Source organism: Perna viridis, chromosome 7, assembly GCF_037379345.1.
Source record: "Perna viridis isolate PV_CMFRI_1.1 ecotype Kerala chromosome 7, ASM3737934v1, whole genome shotgun sequence".
NCBI lineage: Eukaryota > Metazoa > Mollusca > Bivalvia > Mytilida > Mytilidae > Perna > Perna viridis.
Genome location: NC_142451.1, coordinates 43,471,717 through 43,494,223, shown reverse-complemented (window position 1 = coordinate 43,494,223; position 22,507 = coordinate 43,471,717). Strand labels below are relative to the sequence as shown.

General features: G+C 34.0%; 1 protein-coding gene across 3 annotated transcripts in view; it reads right to left on the bottom strand.

Annotated features, from left to right (window-relative positions):
• Positions 1-4,128: 4,128 nt before the first annotated feature.
• LOC148612823 (uncharacterized) overlaps positions 4,129-22,507 on the bottom strand; it is a 75,014-nt gene continuing 56,635 nt past the window's right edge. For all 3 annotated transcript variants that reach the window (XM_088594558.1, XM_088594556.1, XM_088594559.1), the window contains 17 exons: positions 21,399-21,512; positions 21,008-21,121; positions 20,445-20,690; positions 18,270-18,383; positions 17,773-17,968; positions 16,858-17,234; positions 15,859-16,240; positions 15,235-15,436; positions 13,832-14,849; positions 13,150-13,325; positions 12,184-12,755; positions 11,736-11,893; positions 10,822-11,059; positions 9,982-10,597; positions 9,468-9,615; positions 8,942-9,039; positions 4,129-8,132 (listed from right to left, as the gene is read on the bottom strand). In XM_088594558.1, coding sequence (XP_088450684.1) covers positions 6,972-8,132; positions 8,942-9,039; positions 9,468-9,615; positions 9,982-10,597; positions 10,822-11,059; positions 11,736-11,893; positions 12,184-12,755; positions 13,150-13,325; positions 13,832-14,849; positions 15,235-15,436; positions 15,859-16,240; positions 16,858-17,234; positions 17,773-17,968; positions 18,270-18,383; positions 20,445-20,690; positions 21,008-21,121; positions 21,399-21,512 — 5,930 coding nt within the window. In that variant the 3' untranslated portion in view covers positions 4,129-6,971. The remainder of the gene's footprint in view (positions 8,133-8,941; positions 9,040-9,467; positions 9,616-9,981; positions 10,598-10,821; positions 11,060-11,735; positions 11,894-12,183; positions 12,756-13,149; positions 13,326-13,831; positions 14,850-15,234; positions 15,437-15,858; positions 16,241-16,857; positions 17,235-17,772; positions 17,969-18,269; positions 18,384-20,444; positions 20,691-21,007; positions 21,122-21,398; positions 21,513-22,507) is intronic.

The window sequence follows — 22,507 nt, the reverse complement described above, 5'->3', positions numbered from 1 at the left end:
ATCACTAATTCAAAGGTTTATGGAGAAATTTTATGGATTCAGTATATCGTGATTAACCGGAGTATATACGTTTCTGTTCCGATAGCGTGTGAAATGACGACTTTGACAGACAAAAGAAGGTGTCATCAATTGTACTTTTGTCACAACTTGCTCATGATAGTAATGCGTTATTGTCTTCTTCCGTTAATGCAAAAAAAAAATAAAAAAAAAAATACATCGTCATTTGATATTATCTGATATCATTGCTCTGTTTGGTCCTGCAGACAGTTTGATAAGAAGTTTTGCTCGGGTGTACGTGTCTGTGGAATTAAGGTTGAATATGGGTAGGGAGCCCGAGAAGATGTTGCATTATGTATTTGTTGTTTTTTGTTTGTATTTTTGTTTTTTTTTCTCTAAAACCACCCACAGTTGTAAAGATTGTTAATCTTTATTTCCTCCGCAGACCTATTAACGCTTCTTGATATACTACTACGTATCACTTCGCTAGCTTATGAAAAGGGATAAAACGAGAATAAGAAGACATCGATTCAATGTCAGAGTGGGTAAAGGCTGTCGGGTCTAATTTTGAAACGTATGAAAGTTTTATGTAAGTCCAATGAGTGTCAATGCTGTATCAGTTTTCAAAGACCCCCATTTAGCAAAAAATACTGTCTACTATACATGACAAATATGTTGTCGTACCATCAGACAAAGCTCAAAACATTGTTTTGTCTGCAATACGCATTACATTCAATGCTCATTATCAGAGGTAGACGTAGAAAATAATAGCAGTAATAAGACATATACTGCTCTACACTTTTCAAAGAAGAGATTACTGGAAAACCATAAATCTGTGTTGTCCTCTTTTGGTCTCTTTACCAAATCTGCCCTCTATGCACTGGATTCCTCAAGTCCACAAGGATCCATATAAACAACGGTACGTTGCTGGGTCTGCAAAATGTACCACAAACCTCTTTCAAAACTTTAAACTTCTGAGATTGAAGTTGGAATTTCAAAGTTTAATGTTGATAAGATTAAAGTTGATAATTCCAAGATAAAAGTCGACAATTTGAAAAAAAAATAAAGAATCGATGGCTCATAATTTTCCTTTCCTCTTTCGTCTACTCTGGACTTGACTTTCTATGAGCAACTGGGCGGGTATTTCTAGAAAAGCAGAGGACGTTTCCCCTACCGGTTCACCTGTTCCATGCTCCCAGTTTTCAGTGGAGTCCGAGTTGCTCATTTACTTTTGTTACTTTGTATGTATTATTTTGGTTATTTTATGTACTTTGTTGTGTGTGTCTGTTTTCTGGTCTTTGTCCCTGAATTTACATTCTTTTGATTTCAGCTAGAATCTTGGTTCCCTTGATTACCCCCTCTGCTACAGGAAAACAGGATGTGAAAAATTCACAAGACACGAATACTTTTTCAATTCAAAGCGCGAATTCGTATTTAGTTTAGATAAGAAAAAAATACAATTTTAGCGTGACGGTGGAAAACGCGCAACCCTGTTTTTATTTTGTATATTCCAGGAACCTGTTTTACCCGACATCTGATCTTTAGTCTCACAGTTTGTTTGTTCAGACAGGTTCTACTGTACGATACGTACCAGGAGTTTCTGTAACGAACCATACATTTTATACTTATGTAAACTGCAGCATCGAAGGCGTATTATATTTAGCTGAATTACCAACTAACGAAGGATAACTTTATTTTTATACTTCGGTAACATCTAAATATATATATATAAAGTTATCCTTCGTCAGTTGGTAATTCAGCTAGATATATATATATCACAACTCATTTGAAGCGAAGTTTCCCAATTTAGAATTAAAAAAAAAATGGGTTGGAGTCATTCATTACGTTGATAACATCAGATTTCCAGGACTAATTACTCTAACAAGAGCAAGAACAGTTACACTTTTCTAGCTTTTTCAATCAATAGAGGGCTAACAACAATAGGATGATGGTTTTATTAATTGAAATGAGTCGTTGCTTAATTCTTTCTGAAAAAAGGAACAATCTGTATCAAGATGAAACAGGGACAAAGACAGGCGTATACCGTTGTCATCAGGGACAAAAGCAGGCATATACCGGTGCCATCAGGGACAAAGGCAGGCGTATACCAGTGTCATACGGCAGATTGGGTATTTATTTGACTAAATTGATAAAACAGGTGTGTATGTCTTTACTATCACATTTATTCATTTTTGCTCTAATTGTTCATAAAAGTTTTCCAAAAAAAAGGTGGTAGTTCTAACCCCCGAAATCTTCCTCCTGTATCTGTTATGGATGATCGTTATCTTTCAGTAGTCCTATTTCTTGGGCTAACGTAAATATTATGTCGGTTTTGCGTCGGAACCAAAGCATTTAATCTTAAATCAGTTTAAAGTACTCGCGTATTTTTCACCAAAACGTCCTTTCATTGTCGGTGTAAATTGAACCCACATATCGACTCGCCAGAAACACTTCTTACATAGCTGTTCCTTCTATAGCGCATTCAATGATGTTGTCCATGCATAGAGTTGAAATTTATTATACATAACTTCTTATAAAGTTTGCCAATGATGTTATATTATACAGTTATTAAATGGGTTGGATGCATTAGACCAGAATATTTGTCCTGAGGTATTGAGAGAACACTTGACCATTCTCAGTACCAAAGGATAAATGTTCTGGTCTATTGCATCCAACCCATTTAATAACTGTTTTATTACCTAATTTGTTTATGAGATATAATAAAGAATGGAAATGGGGAATATGTCAAAGAGACAACCATTCGACCAGGAATAGGAAATTGACCGCTCCATGTTTACGACTTGGCAGACGAGTCACATCTACGTTTTTACACACGAGTTTTTTTGTGTGTAAATTCCAATTCAATGAAGCGCTTAAAAAAGTTCAACCAATCAAAAGGTTAGATAAAGGTCATTATGGGGTCAGTGCAACAGACTCCTCAAGGAGACAATTGCACCGTGCAATAGATCGCCCTGTCCTGAATAAGTTTTGAAAATAGAGAAAAGTGTGTGTATATTTGATAAACAAGATAAAACCTTATAATAAGGTAATAAATTGAAATGCAATATTAACGTTAGCCCAAGAAATAAAACAACTGAATGGTAACGATCAACCGTGACAGACAAAAGAGAATTGCCAGATTCTTTCCCAATTTTCAGTAAACTACCTAGGTATTGTTATTTAGTTAATGGAAGACCGACCGACTGTCCCCTGGACATCATTGTTGTATGTGCTGTAATCTTGTTCCAGTCTTTTGTTAGTATATTATTTTGAATTAGCTTTACCATTTTGTGAGGTTTCCTCGCACAAAGACCAAATTGTCTAAAATTTGGAATTAAGGATTATTTATCTTGCCCTATCCTTTTGGGCCTTTCTACATAAATATTTTGTTATTTATCTTTTCAAGTTTTGTAGTGCTATAGCCCCTCCATAATTCATTTATATGGTCCTTTTTGTATGCATTTTCGTAGGCAATCTCTTTTAAGTAATAGTCGGTCACATGCATGCTTTTTGTTACTTAAGTTCAATGGGTACTCATTTATACCCTATCAAATTTTTGTCTCAACCCCACCTCCTATAACCTCCCTCCTTGCTTTTATCTGGCTATGAACAATGTTGATATACACTCATCACTTAGGGGGGAGGGAGTAAACAAAGTAAACTCATTTATTTTCACATAAACTTAACTGAGAAACAAAAAAAATCAAATTTGAATATTCCAAATTTATAAGGCATTGGCAGATTCAAAAATGGGGAGGTGGGCTTACTGCAGTTCGAACTCCCATTTTGTTCTACAGTTTTGTACCTTACAGCATTTTTGACAAAAAAAAAACAATAAATAGAATAGTATCCTATTTTTAAAAAAAAATCTGGATCCACACCTATAGTGTGTCAAGCCTCCTTGTTAGTGGGCAGAGATTTCATGTATTCAGATGTCTTATGAATATACATTACAAATCAAATACATTTTTAAGGTGTGGACCATTAATATCATAGTTGTTCACTGTAAATAATGCCTGCACAATCATAGCTAGACATCTTTTTTTATAACTATCAACCATTCTTTTTTAATTGTAGTACCAACTCAAGCAACCAATAGAACATTGAATTAATTACAAAAAAACGCACATGTATCTATATATCTTTTTATTTTCACATTTTAAAGGGTTTCTTGTGACCCTTTTCTATATAAATCAATGTTTTGTGTATTTTCTACAAAATAATTTAATATACATTAAATGAAAGTACATGCCCTAGAGAAAAAGCAAATACTTATGTACAAAATTCAAACAAAAAGTATGTTCAAAGTTTACTGACATATAACATAGCAATATCTAATAATTTCTGTGAATAAAATGAAAACTGATATCTGTTTAATTTCACTGGTTTCCAATAGCACTCAATCACATAGTTAGGCATATAATTGATTTTGAAATAAGTTAAAAACATTTAGTTGTACAATGCTACATTGGCTTTGGGAGACAATTTCTAAAACCTCTAGTTTAAATCTAAATTTATAAAGTTAAGTACATGTTTAAAAAAATATCCTTGAAATATAAGTAGCGGGGACTTGAATTTCAAAATTCTGGCAAAAAATCATTTGAAAATGCTTCATCTAACATAACTCTCATGTTAAAGATGTCCTATCTATGCAAACTATATTACAAAACAAGAAAAGAAGCAAAAATGTATAAAACATATCAATCAAACTACCTCAAGAAAAATATGAACAATTTTATCATATAACTAGAGAAAAAGTAGTCCCATATATATTTGCATTTAAATTTAGTCTTCCCATTTTTTGGAGAGAAAAAAAAAAGAACAAAATCTTCAGGAAAATTCTATTCACACATTATTAACTTTACATATCTTGTAATTATTCTCCTTCAAATAAAATATTTTAATTCTCTTGCATAAGATATCATAGAGTATACATCTTCATTAAACAACATAACCAAAAACAAAAACAATGACTCCTTCTGGTTGCCTGTTTATAATACTTTTGGAATGAACTGGTTTCTTGAGTGTTGTTAATGAGATCACAAAATTAACTTCTGAAGTTATTTTATAATTGGAAACTACCATTAAACTTTTGAAGTAAAATACTTAACATACTTATAAAAACATTGAAATCATTTCCTTTGAGAGCGTTCAATTATAATAGGTCAAGGGGAGGTAATTAAAAAAAAACTTATTGTGTTGAAAACAAAATCTTCTGGAGGCTTACAAGGTTATGGACCACGAACTAAAACTATCAACATTATAAAAGGACAAGTCAGGATATTAATTTCTTGTTAGGTCAAAACAGACACTTAATGTAATCGTTATGACATTGAATAGGAAGTGTTACCATGAAAACACAATCTCCCAACATAAACAATACATCTACTAAACAGAAGCAAACTCAAAAAGAAGAGAAAAAAAAAATTCTTGCAGCTTTCTTGCCTTGTCTATAATAAGTAACATTTTCTTGGTCCACATGAAATCTGAGATCAAAACATACCATGAGATGATTAATTAACTAGTAAAATAGGCCAAAGCAAAATATAAATTTGTTTCCTGCTACAAGACAAAAAACAAGCTTTGAAAATAAAGGGTCGACTTAGTTTATCATCAGCAAAAACCAAGCGAAAATATTTCTGGACTGGAACAAAAGTAAAAAATTTTACAGACACCTCCTGTGTGAGTATACAGTTGTACTCCATATTTTCAGTAATACAAAATAAACTAACAAAATCATCTGATTTTACTTTGCCATGAAAAACAGGAAACAAATGTATAGTTAATTTTGCCTCAAATGTATCTATTTCATAGTTTCTACAACAAAGGAGTAATAAATCTCACTCAACGGAAGACAATTCACTAAAATTTATGTTATTTCTCACCTAAGAACCAAACAGGCTCTCTTTTTTGTACAGTATTACTTAATGGGTAAAAAAAGACTCTTGACTGCTTAAAAATAAAAATGTCAACAAATAAATAAATAACTCACGGTGGGCATAATATGCCACCCAACCACACATATAATTGTTTGCTTGGGTAAAAGTAAAAATTGTTCGGTGGGCAAATGTACAAGTATTGTTCAGACACTTGCATAAACTTTTAAAAATGTCAAACAGTATAAAAATCTCAGTATTCAATATCAATAAAACAAAAAATATTTACATAAAATGTGAAATAAATGCACCAATTTCTTTATAAAAAAAAAAATTTGCTAGTTTGTGTTGACTCACCAATGCAATGATAGTGCTCTTTTTACAGCTGTTCTGTTTAAATGCTCTTTCCCTACATACAAAATACTGGCCATGATTGTGAGAACTCATGTATAAGCATTTTGATAGTATATATTAGCAGCTTGATTCAAACATATTTTAATTTCAACTTAACTAATCAAATCAAAAATTGTAAAATATTTTTTCATAGAATTATGAATATTGTTTAAAATAAATAAGAGAAGAATTATAAAAATTAAGTGTATTGCCCATTTGTGAGTTTTGTGTATTGGAAAAACATGTATCAAATACACAATTAAAACAAACAAAATGAAAACAGTAACAAATAGCTGCAAAAACATCTTTGGAAAAATAAAAATCTGATGGAATTATGTACAATAATTTATGACAGCACTATCTTGTGCACAAGGAAAATGAATTATTTTACAAATGGCAGATGAAACAATCTGTACGGCAGTAACATTCAAAAAATAAAATACGAAATACGAAATAACTTAACAAAATGAATGAAACCTTTCAATGACCTGGTCCAATGTTTCAAAAACTTTCTCAGCAAATTAGTCTCTTCTTGAGAAATACACATGATTACTTGATACAAATTCAGCTCATTGCAGTAAATTGCTTCAAAGTGTTGAATAAAATCTCAATTCAATGTAAAGATGGTCGCAAAACAAATGTATGAACAAATTCCTCAGTTCTGAACTAAGAAAATTAATTTTGTCAACGTTATGATGTGAAACACTACACAAACATTCCTTGGTTTGTAGTCCTCATGTTTTGGTCAGGACTGGAAATACCTTCCGACCAATCAGAATGAGCAGAATGAGGCGACGAACTGGACCACTGTCCAGGAGAGTCTGGTGAAGGAGTGAGATAATGTTCTGGTAGCACTGGATGCACAACTTGTGGGGGTGAGCCCAAACTGTGCGTGGAGGGGGGTGTAGGGAAGGGTTCTAAGTACATAGTCTGTTGAGGGGTAGGGGGCAGTTTTTGCACACCCCTCCCAAACGTTGTAAATGGCATGGGCTCACTATGGTTCTTGTTCTGAAATGAACAAGAAACTTCAGTCTGTCTATTGGGTGGGCTTCCATTAGCACGCTCCTGCCGCGCTCTTTGTTGCATTGCCTGAATATGAGTAGGTGATGTTGGCAAATTTTTTGGTGGTTTAGATGGTGAAATTTTACCAAGTGGACTAGGATTTGATTGTATGTTTTGGGGTGGTGTTGGAATTGTTGATGGTTGCGAATGTTGTGGATTCATTTGTGAATTCATATGTCCTTGATGCCACAGATTTTCGTAACAGCTACGTAAGTCTCTGGAATTATCATTGTAATGACTCTGTTGATTCATTGCACAGTTTTTCTGTAGTTCTTCCATAGATTGCTGAAGAGCTTGTTGCTGTAAGAAATTCTGCCCACTAGCAAACATGGTACTATCATAAGGGGGTGGTGTTCTCTCGTACCCCAGTGGGGACTCTATTGAGTTACCAGGGGAGACAGTTTCAACTGAGCCTTCACTGCTCTGTGAATGTCCATTAGCAGACTTAGTTGACTTTTTCTTAGTTTTAGTCCTTTTCTGATGAACACCATTTACTAAAACCCCATTGTGTGTAATTGGGGTACCAAGTCCATGACAATTCTTTGACTTCTTTTGTTTCACTTGTTTTGAATGTTTTGTCGGCATGAAATGCAGTCCATTCGGAGAAGTTGGTAATGACATTGGGCTACTGATACAATATTCATCTAATAACTGTAGAATATCACCATGTAATTTTTCAGAGGCAATATCACGAGGCAATCTATCCATATGATCAGTGATATCACGGTTTGCGTAATGTTCTAAAAGAATTTTCGCTGTTTGGTATGCTCCTTCTCTAGCCGCCAGAAACAAAGGAGTTTCATCCTGAAAAAAAATATAGAGTGCATGTTTAAATAACTGTACAATTTAGAATAATTTAGGATACAAATTTAGTTAACTTTCAATTTTTAAAGTGGCACTGTATACATGAAATGTTAATTCTCAAGTTAAACACAAGATAAGTAACGGTAAATACGATACATCATCTAACAAGAACAGATTTATACAAGTGAGTTATTTTTTTTTCATGGATGTATTTTTCTTTAGAGTCTAAACACCATGACAATCAAATAAACATGACATAATTCCCAAAATCTTCCCGACTTTATATTAGATTTTATAATGTCATACATGTATGAGAATATTCTCACTTAATGGAACTGAATAAAAAAAAAAAAACAAACAAAAACAAAACAAGTCAAATGTGTTAATGGCAGTAAGATTAAGATTAGTCTCACTAATTAGAAATGCAGAAACATTCCTGTTTAGTGGTACAGTAAGGAAGTTCTCATTTTACTGCAAGAGTATTCTCACTTAAGGGGGTAGACCTAGGGTAAGGGACATAACTCTTGAAATCAGAGATATGTTTGTATCATATTCAATTTCACCAATGCCTTTTAAGCTTTTCTTTGAAACAGAATGAAATCAGTCCAAGTTACTTTGATTACATGAGATTGGTGTAAAACTCTGAATATAAGCATTCCAATGACTTGTGAGAGTTGTGTCCCTTACCCTAGGTCTACCTCCTTAAAAGGATTGAAAGAATAATCTCATTTCAAATAATTTGTTAGAATATTCCCACTTTAAGTAATTGTAAGAATATTCTCACTTAGTGGACCTCTGCATATAAATACCTTATGATCCTGTGCATCACGGTTTGCTCCATGTTGAAGGAGTACCTGAGCTGCTGTGTAGTTATTGACTGCTGCTGCCCAATGTAATGCTGTTTTACCTGGGAATATACACAAAATACATGTAAGTTTACATCAAATTAACAAGAAAATATATCAACACAACATTATTGCTCATCTTGCAATTTCATGTTATATCCACAAACTTGCATATCGGATGATGGACAGAGTGTTAACACCAACCAAAACCTAAGGATTGATTAAATCACATGGGACTTAACTTAGATCACAGGACTTACACTATGATATCACATAATACAGCCAATCAGAATCCAGGTGGCATGCTACTCTTTTCTTTATAACAACTATTGCAATATTTGTGAAAATTTGCTCAATTTTGACTCTTTTTTTGTAAATATGAAATTGTTTTAAGATTGTTCTAAAATTATGCAAGAAGAAAGAGCAAAGAACTTTCTTATCTGTAAATCACTGGCTGAACAAATTTCAAAACAAATTACATGCCACTTACCATATTCATCGGCAGCATTAATATCAGCATCAGCATTAACTAAATCTTCCACCATTCCCTCCACAGCCAGTCTGGCTGCAATAATAAGGGGTGTGGCACCATCTTCCATACGGGCATTCAAGTTAGTACTGCGATTTCTCAATAAAATCTATTAACAAAAACATACACATAAACTGTAAATTGTGAAAAAATGAACATTTATTAAAATATGACTGTGAGCTACTTTGAGTGTACTGTGATGTCATGTGAAACAATATTCAAAATGAGCTGATATCAATTGAAATAATTCATTTGACATGTTTTAGTATTTTTATGTGGATGTGTTTCATTCCATGGCATTACTAGCATTTGCAATGCCATGGAATGAAACACTTCCACATAAAAACACTAAATATAATGTTTACTCCTTTTGTAAATTTAATTTACATAAAATCATTTCCCAAAACAAAACTGTAATAAAACATCATATACAAATAATCATGGCGGATTTATTTCCCTCCTAGTCATTTCTTACCTGGAATACACCAATGGCATCAGCAGCAACTGCAGCATGCAATGGAGTTCTTCCATTTATATCTGGCTGATTAGGGTCAGCACCTGCATCCAGTAAAATCTTAGCAGCATCCGACCTAGAGTATCTGGCTGCCAGATGAAGTGCCGTTTCTTGTGTTCTGTCAGTTGCCAAGTTAATAGACGCCCCCTGAGATAATAATGCCTGTATATAGTCTGCACTTCTGTCATCAGATTCGTTACTGTCTCCTGACCCAGAACCACTAGAGTCGGTGTCTCCTGTATCATACCCACCACCTCGGAAAGACGCAAGCATGAGAGGTGTGAACCCATCTGGACCTCGTACATCTATGTCAGGGACTGGAGTTAGGTCATTTTCTGGTGGAGTTAGAGCCAACATGGAGGTAGAATCATTCGGTATGTTGGCTGCTGTTAAATGTTGCTGAGTCCATTGGCGATGGTCCTTATCTGCATCCAATTTCTGTTCCAGTAACTGACAGTCTTTCTCCATCTTAATTCTTTTAGCTTTATTTGTTTGATCTTCCTCATCATCATCATTCCATGGAGGTGTTGTGGCTTGTGGTACCAGACCATCAAATTGTGGCATCTGGTTTCCTTTTCTAAAAAAAAAAAAAAAAACCCAGGTTTTCTTGAATATTTGATCATAGATAAAAACCTCCAATAAAAGGCTTATTAACAAAATTCATGCAATTTCTTCAGTTTTATAGATTGAATATATGGTTTATAAGACTTTGTACAACATCAAGGAAATGATCACAGAAATAAATTTCTTACTCTTTCTTGATTTAATTCTTTTACATTAAAGTGCTAATCAAATACATACTTTTCTTCTCCATCAGGGACACGTCTTTTCGAAGCCCTTGGACCTGGTGTCTTGGTAACATTGCTAGTAGCAAAGAAACCCTCAGGGAACCAGGTTATTCCTCTTGCAATTTTCTTCTTCCTTGAAAGGACAACCACCACAACGATGACGAGGAGTAAAATTCCAGCCACCGATATGACAATGTAAGTGGTGCTAAGAGATGTGGGAGTTGCATCATCCTCACCTTTTCCTGGTTCAGCTAAAAATAGACAGTTATAGTCACATAATACAATAAAAGTTCAATCTTGCCATCTGAACCAATAATAATTTTTTACTGATAAAAAGATAGTATTACTTTTCACTGAGGTTTTAATAATAATAAACTTTGACAATTTTTAAAATATCCTTAAAAATATCTTTTAAATAATGTTTCTATTTATTGAACAGCTTATATGAAATAAACTGGTTTGCCACAGTTTACACTCATAAATGGCTTCACTGTTTATAAAAAGTGTGAATTTGCCCAAACCAGGTTATTGTATATAATCAATTAGAAAAACAGAAACATTCCTTATAGTTTAACTTCTAATGAATGACAGTTCAAATTTTGATAACTGATTCATAATTAAAATGTTAAATTGTTTGGGATAATTGAATCACAGAATACTGACCAATCAATATTAATGATCTCATATTACCAAGCCAGGTTACGTCACATAACCTAGTTTGCTAAGCCAGGTTACGTGACAGAACCTAGTTTGCTAAGGTTTTTGACATGCATGAATCACATTCTGTCTGATTTTCAGAAAGACTGCTACTTAATAGATAAAAACATTATCTTCACTGTTATGTTAAGGTGTCAAGAAAGTTTCTCATTGGATGTAGTACATACTCTGAGAGATATTGACAAAACACTAAACTTTAACATACTGTACCTTGTATTTTGTCAATAATTGGACCAGTATTAGACCAAGCAGATTGATTTTTAGTCGCTGCGATGATTTGAACTGCGGTGTCAATGTGTGTAATACATTGGGTCTCAGAAGGATCTGAACGACACTGACTGCTGTCTAATTCTAGAGTGACTTCTAATCTATAAACAAAAACAAAAAAATAATTTGACTAAGTGTTTCAGGAGTTTACTTATATCTGTCATTGTGCATCTCTATATTATTTAATTTGAAATACTGTAAGCATGTCAAAACACATGTTTCCTGAGAATGCAGATTGCCAAAAATGAAACTTTTCATAAATGGAGCAAAATAAGAAACATTCAACCAAAAAATGAACAGTCTCGCAAACTATTTTAAAAATGCAAATTAAAAAAGACCAAAGTTGACAAAAAACAAAAAATCAAATAGAATTTTTAAGCACATGACTTACCCTGTAGCCTGTGAAATGTCAACTGAACGTTTACTTCTATGAAAAAGATTGGAATCCTCCATAAAAACAGATCGTTTCCTTCTTGATCCATTTGATGGAGACCATGGCTTTATCATCTCTATGCCATTTGCATCCTTCTTTATTTTTACCACTAAACGGAGCAATTTGCCCATATCTCTCAGGAATGCTCTCTTGCTGTCCATAAATTCCTCAAGAGTAGACCTAACAAAAATGACCATGCTTCCTTTAAGATGGTTCATAGGTGCGACATTAGTACAGTCATTACCGTCCCAGTTACATCCAGCATTATTGCAACCTTGGTCACAATTTCCATCACTATAATGTAATTCACAGTATGATTTGAAGGATGGATTACAAACTTCCTGCTTTTTGCAGTCTTGGCCATCAAATAGACAACGTTCACTGTTGCAAGCCTCATCACATTTGCCATCATTGAAGACACTAGAGCAGTAGACTCCGTTAATAGGGGCAAGACAGTCCTTCCAAAGGTCTTTAACACCACGGGAACAATCTCCACCATCATACTGACATGCCATATAGTTACAGTCAATCTGAAACAAGGTGGTATTTTATTATCATATTACTACAAGCTATATAACTTGGACTTGACTTTTTATGAGCAACTTGGCGGGTGCTTCTAGAAAAGCAGAGGGCACTTACCCTACTGCACCGGGTCTATGCTCCCAGTTTTTAGTGGAGTCTGAATTGCTCATTTGCTTGGGTTACTTTGTACATTTTAGCAGTAAATGTAATTTTTTTAACCAGATAAAATATTCGACACAACTTAGAATCATATTGGCTGACTTGAACTAACAAAATTATGATTGATATTCAACAAGTACCATGTAAATAACAAAAATGGAATATTCTGAACATGACATGTTCTATTTTCTTAATTTCAGGGCAAAGATAAATCTAAGCACGAAACTGTAATACTACACTTACATCACATTTTCCGTCCCCAGCGACACTAGAACACCTTTTTTCTGCACAATGTACTTGACGTGGGTCAACAACTGGTGGACTGACAGTGGCCTTTCCGGGGCCAGGTTTAGCATTAAGATCAAATACTTCACAATTGACACCAGTGGCATATCTTGGGCAATAACACTCGTATCGTCCTGGAAAGTAAGACAATTGCCTATAATTGCACTGGGGAAAACATAGAACTGTCGCATTTGTATTTCAAATGTTTTAGGACATTTTTTTAAATACATAAAATAATGTCTGAGTTTAAAATGCCGTAGCATAAAATAGGATTTTCTGAAAATTTACAAAACAAATAGATCTCTTTCTGATTACTGTTATGATCTAAAATCCTGTCAGTGTAGATAATTTATTAGCCAGGGTAACCTGCTAAAATATTTATCTACATCATCAATGCTACTTTTCAATTTCTGGAACAGTTAGATAAATGGAGTGCAAAAAGGTAAGAACTGATATTATGGAAATTTATCTTGAATAGACTCTTTCCTGGTAAATCACTGAGCATGGGTGTTATATGCTTCGCACAAGGTAGGGTTTGGGTAGAACACAAGAATTTTCATAGCCGATATGAATGCATTCCATACATGCTCATCAAAAGAGTATACAGTAAGTAGTGCATCAGTGAGAAAGACAATCATACCTGGTTTGTCTACGCATGAACCACCAAATCTGCAAGGGTTAGATATACACTCGTTGCTGACATCATACTGGCAGTATTCTCCTTCTGTTCCAGGAACACACAAACAACGAAAGTCATTCCCCAAATTTTGACATGTAGCCCCATTTGCACAGCTGTTGGGAGTACAGAAGTCTGACACAACATCACAGTTAGGACCACTGAATCCTGGCCTGCATTTGCAGACATGGGAGTTCTTGCCATTTAAGCATGAACCACCATTTTTACATGGATTAACTTGACAATAATTAATAGCTGTGCTACAGTTCTGGCCAATCCAACCAGGTCTGCATTCACATTTGTAAGAGTTATCTAGCTGGATGCATGTTTGTGTGCCCATTGGGTTGCAAGGCTGATAAACAATGCATTCATTGATGTCTCCTTCACACTGGTCACCTACAAAGCCAGGTGGACACTCACACTCAAAACCTCCAACCTTGTCTCTGCATGTGCCACCATGGTGACAAGCACCTTGATAACAGTCCTGATCATTGTGTTCACAGAAATGACCCCGTGTTCCTGGAGGGCAAGAACACATAAAATCATTGATAAGATCGATGCATTTTCCACCATTCAAACAAGCTTGGTTCTGACAGTCGTTAACATTGATATCACAGTTTTTCCCTTGGAAACCAAGAGGGCAGGTACATTCATAAAATCCTTCTTTATTCAAACATGTTGCACCATTCTGGCAAGGAGCAGACGCACATTCATTGATTTCAATTTCACAATAGCTTCCTTCGTAACCTGATCTACAGTCACAAACATGTGAATCTTCAGTGTTACGACAAACACCACTGTTTTTACAAAGTTTATTCTCTACAACATTTTGACTTTGTGCCGCTGCTTCACATGTCATTTTGCTGATGTCACATGTCATCCCAGTCCATCCCAAGGCACACTCACAATAGTAAGTGTTAGCAGTCTGTACACAAGTTCCACGATTTTTGCAGGGATCGATCTCACACCAGTCAATGAAATTCTGAAAAGAAGTAATACAGTGTATTTAAATGGATTATTAAATTGGCGAAATTACATTCAAAATTATTAACTAAGAACTAGTATTAGCAGTTAAGAATAAAGATATAAGATCAAGCATTTGTCTCATTTAATTAATGACAACTACTGTAGAAAGTATTATTGTTTGTGGGTTACCAATTTTTCTTGGTTTTTGTAGATTTGGCAAACCCTAAAATATGATTCCCATCAAAAATTTCCCATTCCTTTGTATAATGGAGTTTTCAAATCAAAGAATTCAAGAATCTACTAACTGAAGTTTTTTCCCAAACCATGAAAATTGGTATCCAGGAATATAGGCACTTCCACAGTACATGTATTTCATTTCAATAAATTACAAAGAACTGTACCTCACAACGTGCTCCTGTGAAGCCATAGGGACAAACACATTCCCATGACGATCCTTTGTTTGAACAGGTGGCGCCACTCATGCATGGATTACTGTCACATGGGTTGATTTTGGTCTGACAGTGATCTCCTGTATAACCGCTTGGACAAATACACTTGTAGACATTCTCCTTGTCAATGCATGTTCCATCATTCAAACATGAGCTGAAAAAAAAGAAACAAGGACTATAAGACAAGTGGTTTCAAACATATTTCAACCATTAAAACAGCATATAAGGACATTATTCCAAACTTTCATTTTATAATTATGGCAGTAATTTTTTTTTTCTGTATCTATTTTTTAACAAATTAAGTTAAGCACTGTACAATTCAAGGGGAAAAAAAGATGAGCTACAGATATAGTAACAGTCAAACCTGTCTTAGTTACCACCTGTTTCAGCAAAAACCCGTCTTAGTTACCACCTGTTACAGCAAAAACCTGTCTTAAAAGACTAGAATTGAAATATCCCCTTTTCACTATTTACTGAATTCTATGTATAATTAACCTATAAAGATCAAAAGTTGAAGGTGACTGATTTTGCTCCTCCTTGGAAAATTTGACTGTAAAACATTTGTTTATAACTTACGTTGGTGAACAATCATTATCATCATTCTGACAGTCTTTCCCACTGTAACCAGGGCGACAAGTACATGTATAAGAGTTGACATAATCATTACAAACAGCTCCGTTCTTGCATGGGTTAGATAAACACTCATCAACATCAGTATGACAGTGTTTCCCACCAAAACCAGCTGAGCAGACGCACGTATAGTTGTTGACACTATCAAAGCATGTTGCCCCATTTTGACATGGATTAGGATCACAATCGTTATGGTTGATTTCACAAAACGTTCCCTCATACCCAGGTGCACATGAGCAGTTGAAAGATCCGTAAGTGTTGTGGCAAGTTGCCCCATTGTGACAGATAGGCTGTCGACATTCATCTTGGTCAATATCACAATGACGTCCTGAAATAAATATGGCAAGTTATTGATAAAGTTGAAACAGCCAACAGCTTTTAACATAAAGACAATAGCTCAGACAAACATTGGCTAAGATTTACAATGATAATAGCTCAGACAAACATTGGCTAAGATTTACAATGATAATAGCTCAGACAACATTGGCTAAGATTTACAATAAGTTTTTTTTGTGTTTCACTGAACAAGAGATATCTCAGAAGACATTTTAGACTTGCATTGTGAATTTAACTTTCAGAAATTGTTCAACCAGTAGGTACAAATAAAATAAATTCTTCTTCCCTGTTTGGGATGAAAGTACATAATGTATCTTTAAATGCAAATCAAAATGAAAAATTATGCATGGCATTAAATAAAGAATTCCAAAACAAAAAGAACCTGATGTCATGCTAGGTATACCCACTTGTACAGAAGTTGATATTGGAAAGCAACCAAATTTCCCCAACTATACAAAGCCACACACCAAATTTTATATTGTTCCATCCATTGGGAGCCCAGATAATAATGATAGAATTCAGACAGATGGAATGATGCATAAGGTGATACCAATATGCCACCCACTCATTGAGTAAGAGAACATCTTCATGTTGCAATGATATAATTACCTGTAAAACCAGACTTGCACTGACAATAATAATCTTCATAACTATTAGATGCCTGGCATTGAGCGTTGTTCCGACATGGGTTTGGAGAGCAGGGATTCAACTCCTGTTCACAGTTATCTCCGGTCCAACCAGCATCGCAATAACAATTATATCCATTGGGCATATCAACACAATTTCCATGAACACAGGGACTGCTTGCACACTCATCTATATTAATCTGACAGTTAACTCCTTTGTAACCAGGCAAACAATCACACTGATAGTTTCCGAGAGCATTACGACATGTGGAACCATGCTGACATGGATTGGACAAGCAGCCGTCAGCAATATTTTCACACCTTTGTCCAGTATATCCAGGTTTACAATCACAGTCATATCTGTAATGAAATATAATGGCATATAAGTATTGAAATCAAAATCAGCACCTCTCACCATTCAAATTCTATAGATACCTATTTTATTCCAAAACATTTCAAGTAGTCTACAGAATGCTATCCATGTTATTCCTTTCTACTAACAGATTTGAACTTTCATTTTTTACAAATTTTCTGAGGCCACTTCATTTATTTCAACATCTAACTCTTAGAAATTTACAAGTTTTCTGTTTTCTTAACTAATAAGAGTAACCTCAACAGACATCGTAACACAAGGAATTGTTTCCCCTTATCTATTAACTCCATCACGACAGGTTCCACCATTTAAGCAGGAATCAGCAGAACATTGTAACACAAGAAATTGTTTCCCCTTACCTATTAACTCCATCACGAGACAGGTTCCACTATTCAAGCAGGAATCAGCAGAACATTGTAACACAAGGAATTGTTTCCCCTTACCTATTAACTCCATCACGACAGGTTCCACCATTCAAGCCGGAATCAGCAGAACATTGTAACACAAGGAATTGTTTCCCCTTACCTATTAACTCCATCACGACAGGTTCCACCATTCAAGCAGGAATCAGCAGAACAATCATTGACACTAGAGATACAGTTGGCATCGTAGTACCCAGATGGACAGTCACATTTGTAGCCATTGACCATATCCATACATACACCACCATTCTGACAAGGAGATGACTCACATTCGTTGATGTTTACCTCACAATGTTGACCTGAAATTATTTATATTCATTTTCAATAATGCATTTAATGGCTTGCTGTTCAGTACGAGGAATATATCAATTGACTGTATCATCAAACAGAAGATATTTCTTGCATCATATAATGAGAACATTTAACTCTATTCAAAAAAGGCTGAGCCAGGCATAAAGACAAATTAAAGACAATTCCTGACTCAATAATTACTGATTGAGATTTGAGAAGGAGTATACAGTCCATAATACATTACAATCAGAAGATGGACATCTAGTTCCTTATCACATAAAAAGGGGGGAGGCATGTAATAAAATTTACCTGTGTAACCTGGTTTGCATCTACAGGTGTAATTATTAATACCATCTTGACAAGTACCACCGTTTAAACAAGGGTTATTAATACAATCATTCTCATTCTTCTCACAGTTTTTACCTGCAAAAAAAGACAACTTTCTATAATGATTCAAACTAATATGAAGTTATTCTTTTATATTTACATGTTTTAACATTTAGAAATATAGAGTTTGACCTTTAACCTTATGCTTGCCATACACTTTACTGTGATGTGATTTGGATGATAGTTCAGACAACCAGAACACTATCATTGCTTTTAACATAACAGTTTATTGATAAAAGTAGTAAGTTATCTCCCTTAGTATACTATACAATAGATATTTCAATTAAAACACACTTGAACATTTAGTCTAAATTTTCACCTGCTGTGATGATCATTCAAGTATGACACTTACCTGTCAGCCCATCTAAATCACATCAAATGTTTTTTTCAAGATCATTCAATAGAAATAAAAACCACATGAACCATAAGTTGTATTTTATATTCAATATTGTGACAAAAAGAATTCAATTTTTATTGTACTAATATGCACATATTGCATTTCAATAACAGTATACTCTGACATTCCAAACTCTGATATTGACCAATCAGATCTTTTGACACAAACAGATGTTTTGGGTGATGTATAGTTGCTATGTTATGAAAGTACCATTGGCCAAAAAATTTCACCTGTGTTTTACTTTTCCCTATGGCTTAGGCCCTCTTATGTTGTCAGAAACATATTCCACCTGAGCTGTGTTTTGAACAAGTGTCCTCTGGGTGCACCTGGACCACGCAGCACAAAAGTTTATCGTTTTCAAACCATTTCATTTAATTTTGTGGCATTTATAATCAATAATTTACAATAATAATTCATAATTACATCATTAAATTCATTTTTCAAATCCCATTAGATTGCTGAAACCTGACAATGAGTGTCAAATTAAATTCATAAATTGGGGTAAATTAGTCTCATTAACATAGAAAGAGAGTTCATAGTTTAAAACAGATGTCATTAAAGGGACTTAAAAAAAATTAGCTGTGCTAGAGCTAATATGACCTTACTGAGATTTTTTGTTGTTGCTGAAACCAACTCACTAGCTTTGGCCAAAATTATCTTAATGTTCAAATAAACACTACTCCTTCCGTATAAAATTTGATACATAAAAATCTGTATTAACAAGTGTTTCATTTTGCTTTTTTAGGTATCAGTCTTTATAAAAATCAGACAGGAGGTGATTCATGCATGTCAAAAGCCACTTTCATTATCGTTTTGTGAAAATATAGCATAAGTAGATTGAAAAAGCATTGTTTGGTGGGTTTGTCTACACCATGAACCACTTTTTCACTGGTAGTTCCTGATTTTAGTGGAGTGGCACAATTAATTAATTTAATTAAATTTGAATTAATTTTTACTTTTTAACATAATTCTTTTAAAGCCCTTTGAACTGGTATTAAAAAATGACAGAAATAATTTAACAGCTAATGAGTTGACAAAACTCTTTTTTTTAAATACATTTCAAAAAGATGACAAATTTTGCAATAAACATCATTACAACTTAAGGTTGTTTCAATACACATCTAATATATACCAGTCAACAACAAATAAACATTCCATGTAATTAGGACAAAATATCCTGAGGGCTGAAGTTAATTCTATTCTAACCAGGTTCAAATCTTTAACTTGAGGTTTCATTCACACCTCGAAACCATTTGAATTGTAAATGTAGCCTATAAATACTTCAGATTCGTCCTGAGGACACCCACTGAATCTAGTATACTACATGTAATTATCGGACTAGAAGATATCTAGGGGAATTTCTATTGTCCCCAATTAAGATAGATTCCCTTTATTTGGGTGTAGATATCTTAAGTTGTATTTGGTTAGAAATAAAGTTTAACTACATAAAACAAATGTATTACATTTATAAATGTGATGAAAGTCCAGCCCTTCAAAAAGAAAAGAAGTTGACAAAAAATATCCTGCCACAGCCCTATCACATAAAACTGAATACTTTAGTTCAATTGACTGTCATACAGATGGTACCCTTTATTTAGACAGTCCTAACGTGATAAAGACTACTGGACTACAAATCTGAAAGTCCAAACATTACTTTTCGAGTGAAGATAACCCTGAAGTCATCCATACACTACACTTACCTGAGGTTCCTGGAAGGCAACGGCACTCATATCGCAGTCCATCACTGGTATGGTAACTGAAACAACTTCCTCCATACTGACAAGGCTGCGAGTCACAAACATTGGTCTCAATCTCACAATGGGTACCAGTATATCCTGATAAACAGGAACACTGGTAAGTATTCAGCATATCAACACATGAACCATTGTGGCAGTTGACATTGAGACAATCATTGATATTCTCTTGGCAATTGATCCCAGCAAAACCTGCAATAAGTTGATATCTTTTATGAGGGTTGAATTGTTGAAAAAGAATGATAAAGCAACAAAACATATGATTTACTTGTGTATTTGAAATAATGTTCAACACGGCAATTAAAAATTTTATGCAGTGCTTTTTTAACTTTTTTAATTGTCCATAATTCATTTATAAAATATCCATTACATAACATTTGACAAAGTACATAATTAATAATTTACAATGCTAATTACAAGTATATACAAGTAGTAAAAAAAATGTGTATCTGATAAATGTAGAGAAAAACATGTGTATCTTATAAATGTACAGAAAACATGTATATTACCAGATCGACATCTGCAATAGTAGCTGTTTATTCTATCTTCACATGTAGCCCCGTTGACACAAGGGGCACTGGCACAGTCATCGTTGTTGACCTCACAATTCTTACCAGAAAATCCTGAAAAAGGTACAAATTATCATGATAATGGAATGTCAATAGAAGACTGCTCATCAATTATATAAAGAGCTGACACCGAAGAATAAAAAAGCAACAGCACTGAAAATGCTTGGATGCCAAAGGCCAGTTTCCATAGTTCTGACTGATTTACTCTTTTACCATTTTCTTTTTTTACTTTATTTTTTTGGAGAGCTCCTTATTAGTAAATGAATTGGTCACATCACTAATATCAAAGGAATGTATACTTTCACTTCATTAGGATCAACATTTTACTTACCATCTTGACATACACACTCGTAGCGGTTCACATAATCCTGACATATCCCAGAATTCTGGCATGGCCTATTTTCACATTCATCAATTTCTTCTTCACAGCGAGTTCCTCTGTAACCTGGAAAACAGGGAAATGTTATTATATCTTACTTTGAACTTCTAGCACTTGGAAATAGAAGGAGTCCCAGACAGACAGGAAAACAATAGTGGAAAAAGCATCATATAACAAACTTCAGTATAATATTGTCATGAAACAAAAGTTGCTTTTTCAAATTATTTGTATACATCACCATCAGCACATTTTCCGAGGGGTCCAAATTTATTTTCAAGAGTAGCAGATACTGGACTTTCCTTAATTTCAAATCAGCATCCTCCTGAGCAAAACCAGAAGGCCTCAATAAAGTGTCAATGAAATGTGTTGAAGGTTAAAAAATTTCAATGAATTATCAAAAGCACTAAGTCAGAAATTAAAGGTCTCTAACATATTTCAACCCCTCTTTCGTTTTTTCACTCTTTTAAAACAACATCAACAAGTCAACTTTTTCCCAACTCTTTTTATGTAAAAACAAAGTTCAAACAACATGCTTAGATACATGTATTATAATAACAAAGCTATAGTAAATTGTACATTGTAATTTAACATAATAACAGAACAGAATGAGAATGGAAAGCACTTTCCACTGAGAGTTAATTCAGTTTCAGTTTTCATCTTGTAACAGAGTACTAAAGTTACAAATGAAATTACCCAAAATTACATAATTTCAGAACGATTCATAAATCAGTCTGTAGAACTATAAATTTCAAAGTTTATTTACATTTTAGTAACAGTCTGGATCGTGAGAAGTATTTACTGTTAGTTACACATGAAAGAATATTTTAAAAAGTCTATACATGTCACAAATATGTTTATTTCAAACTTTAGTATTTCACTGTAGCATCTCAAAATATATTTTACTGTAGTTCAGATGTACTGTGAAGGTCATAGGTCATACCTACTTGAACTAATAATACCATTATAAAATTATATAAATTTTATTTTCCTTTTTTATCAAGATTTTATACATTTGTTAAATTTGTAACTTCTTTGATTAAATGGCAATAAAAACATTTCAA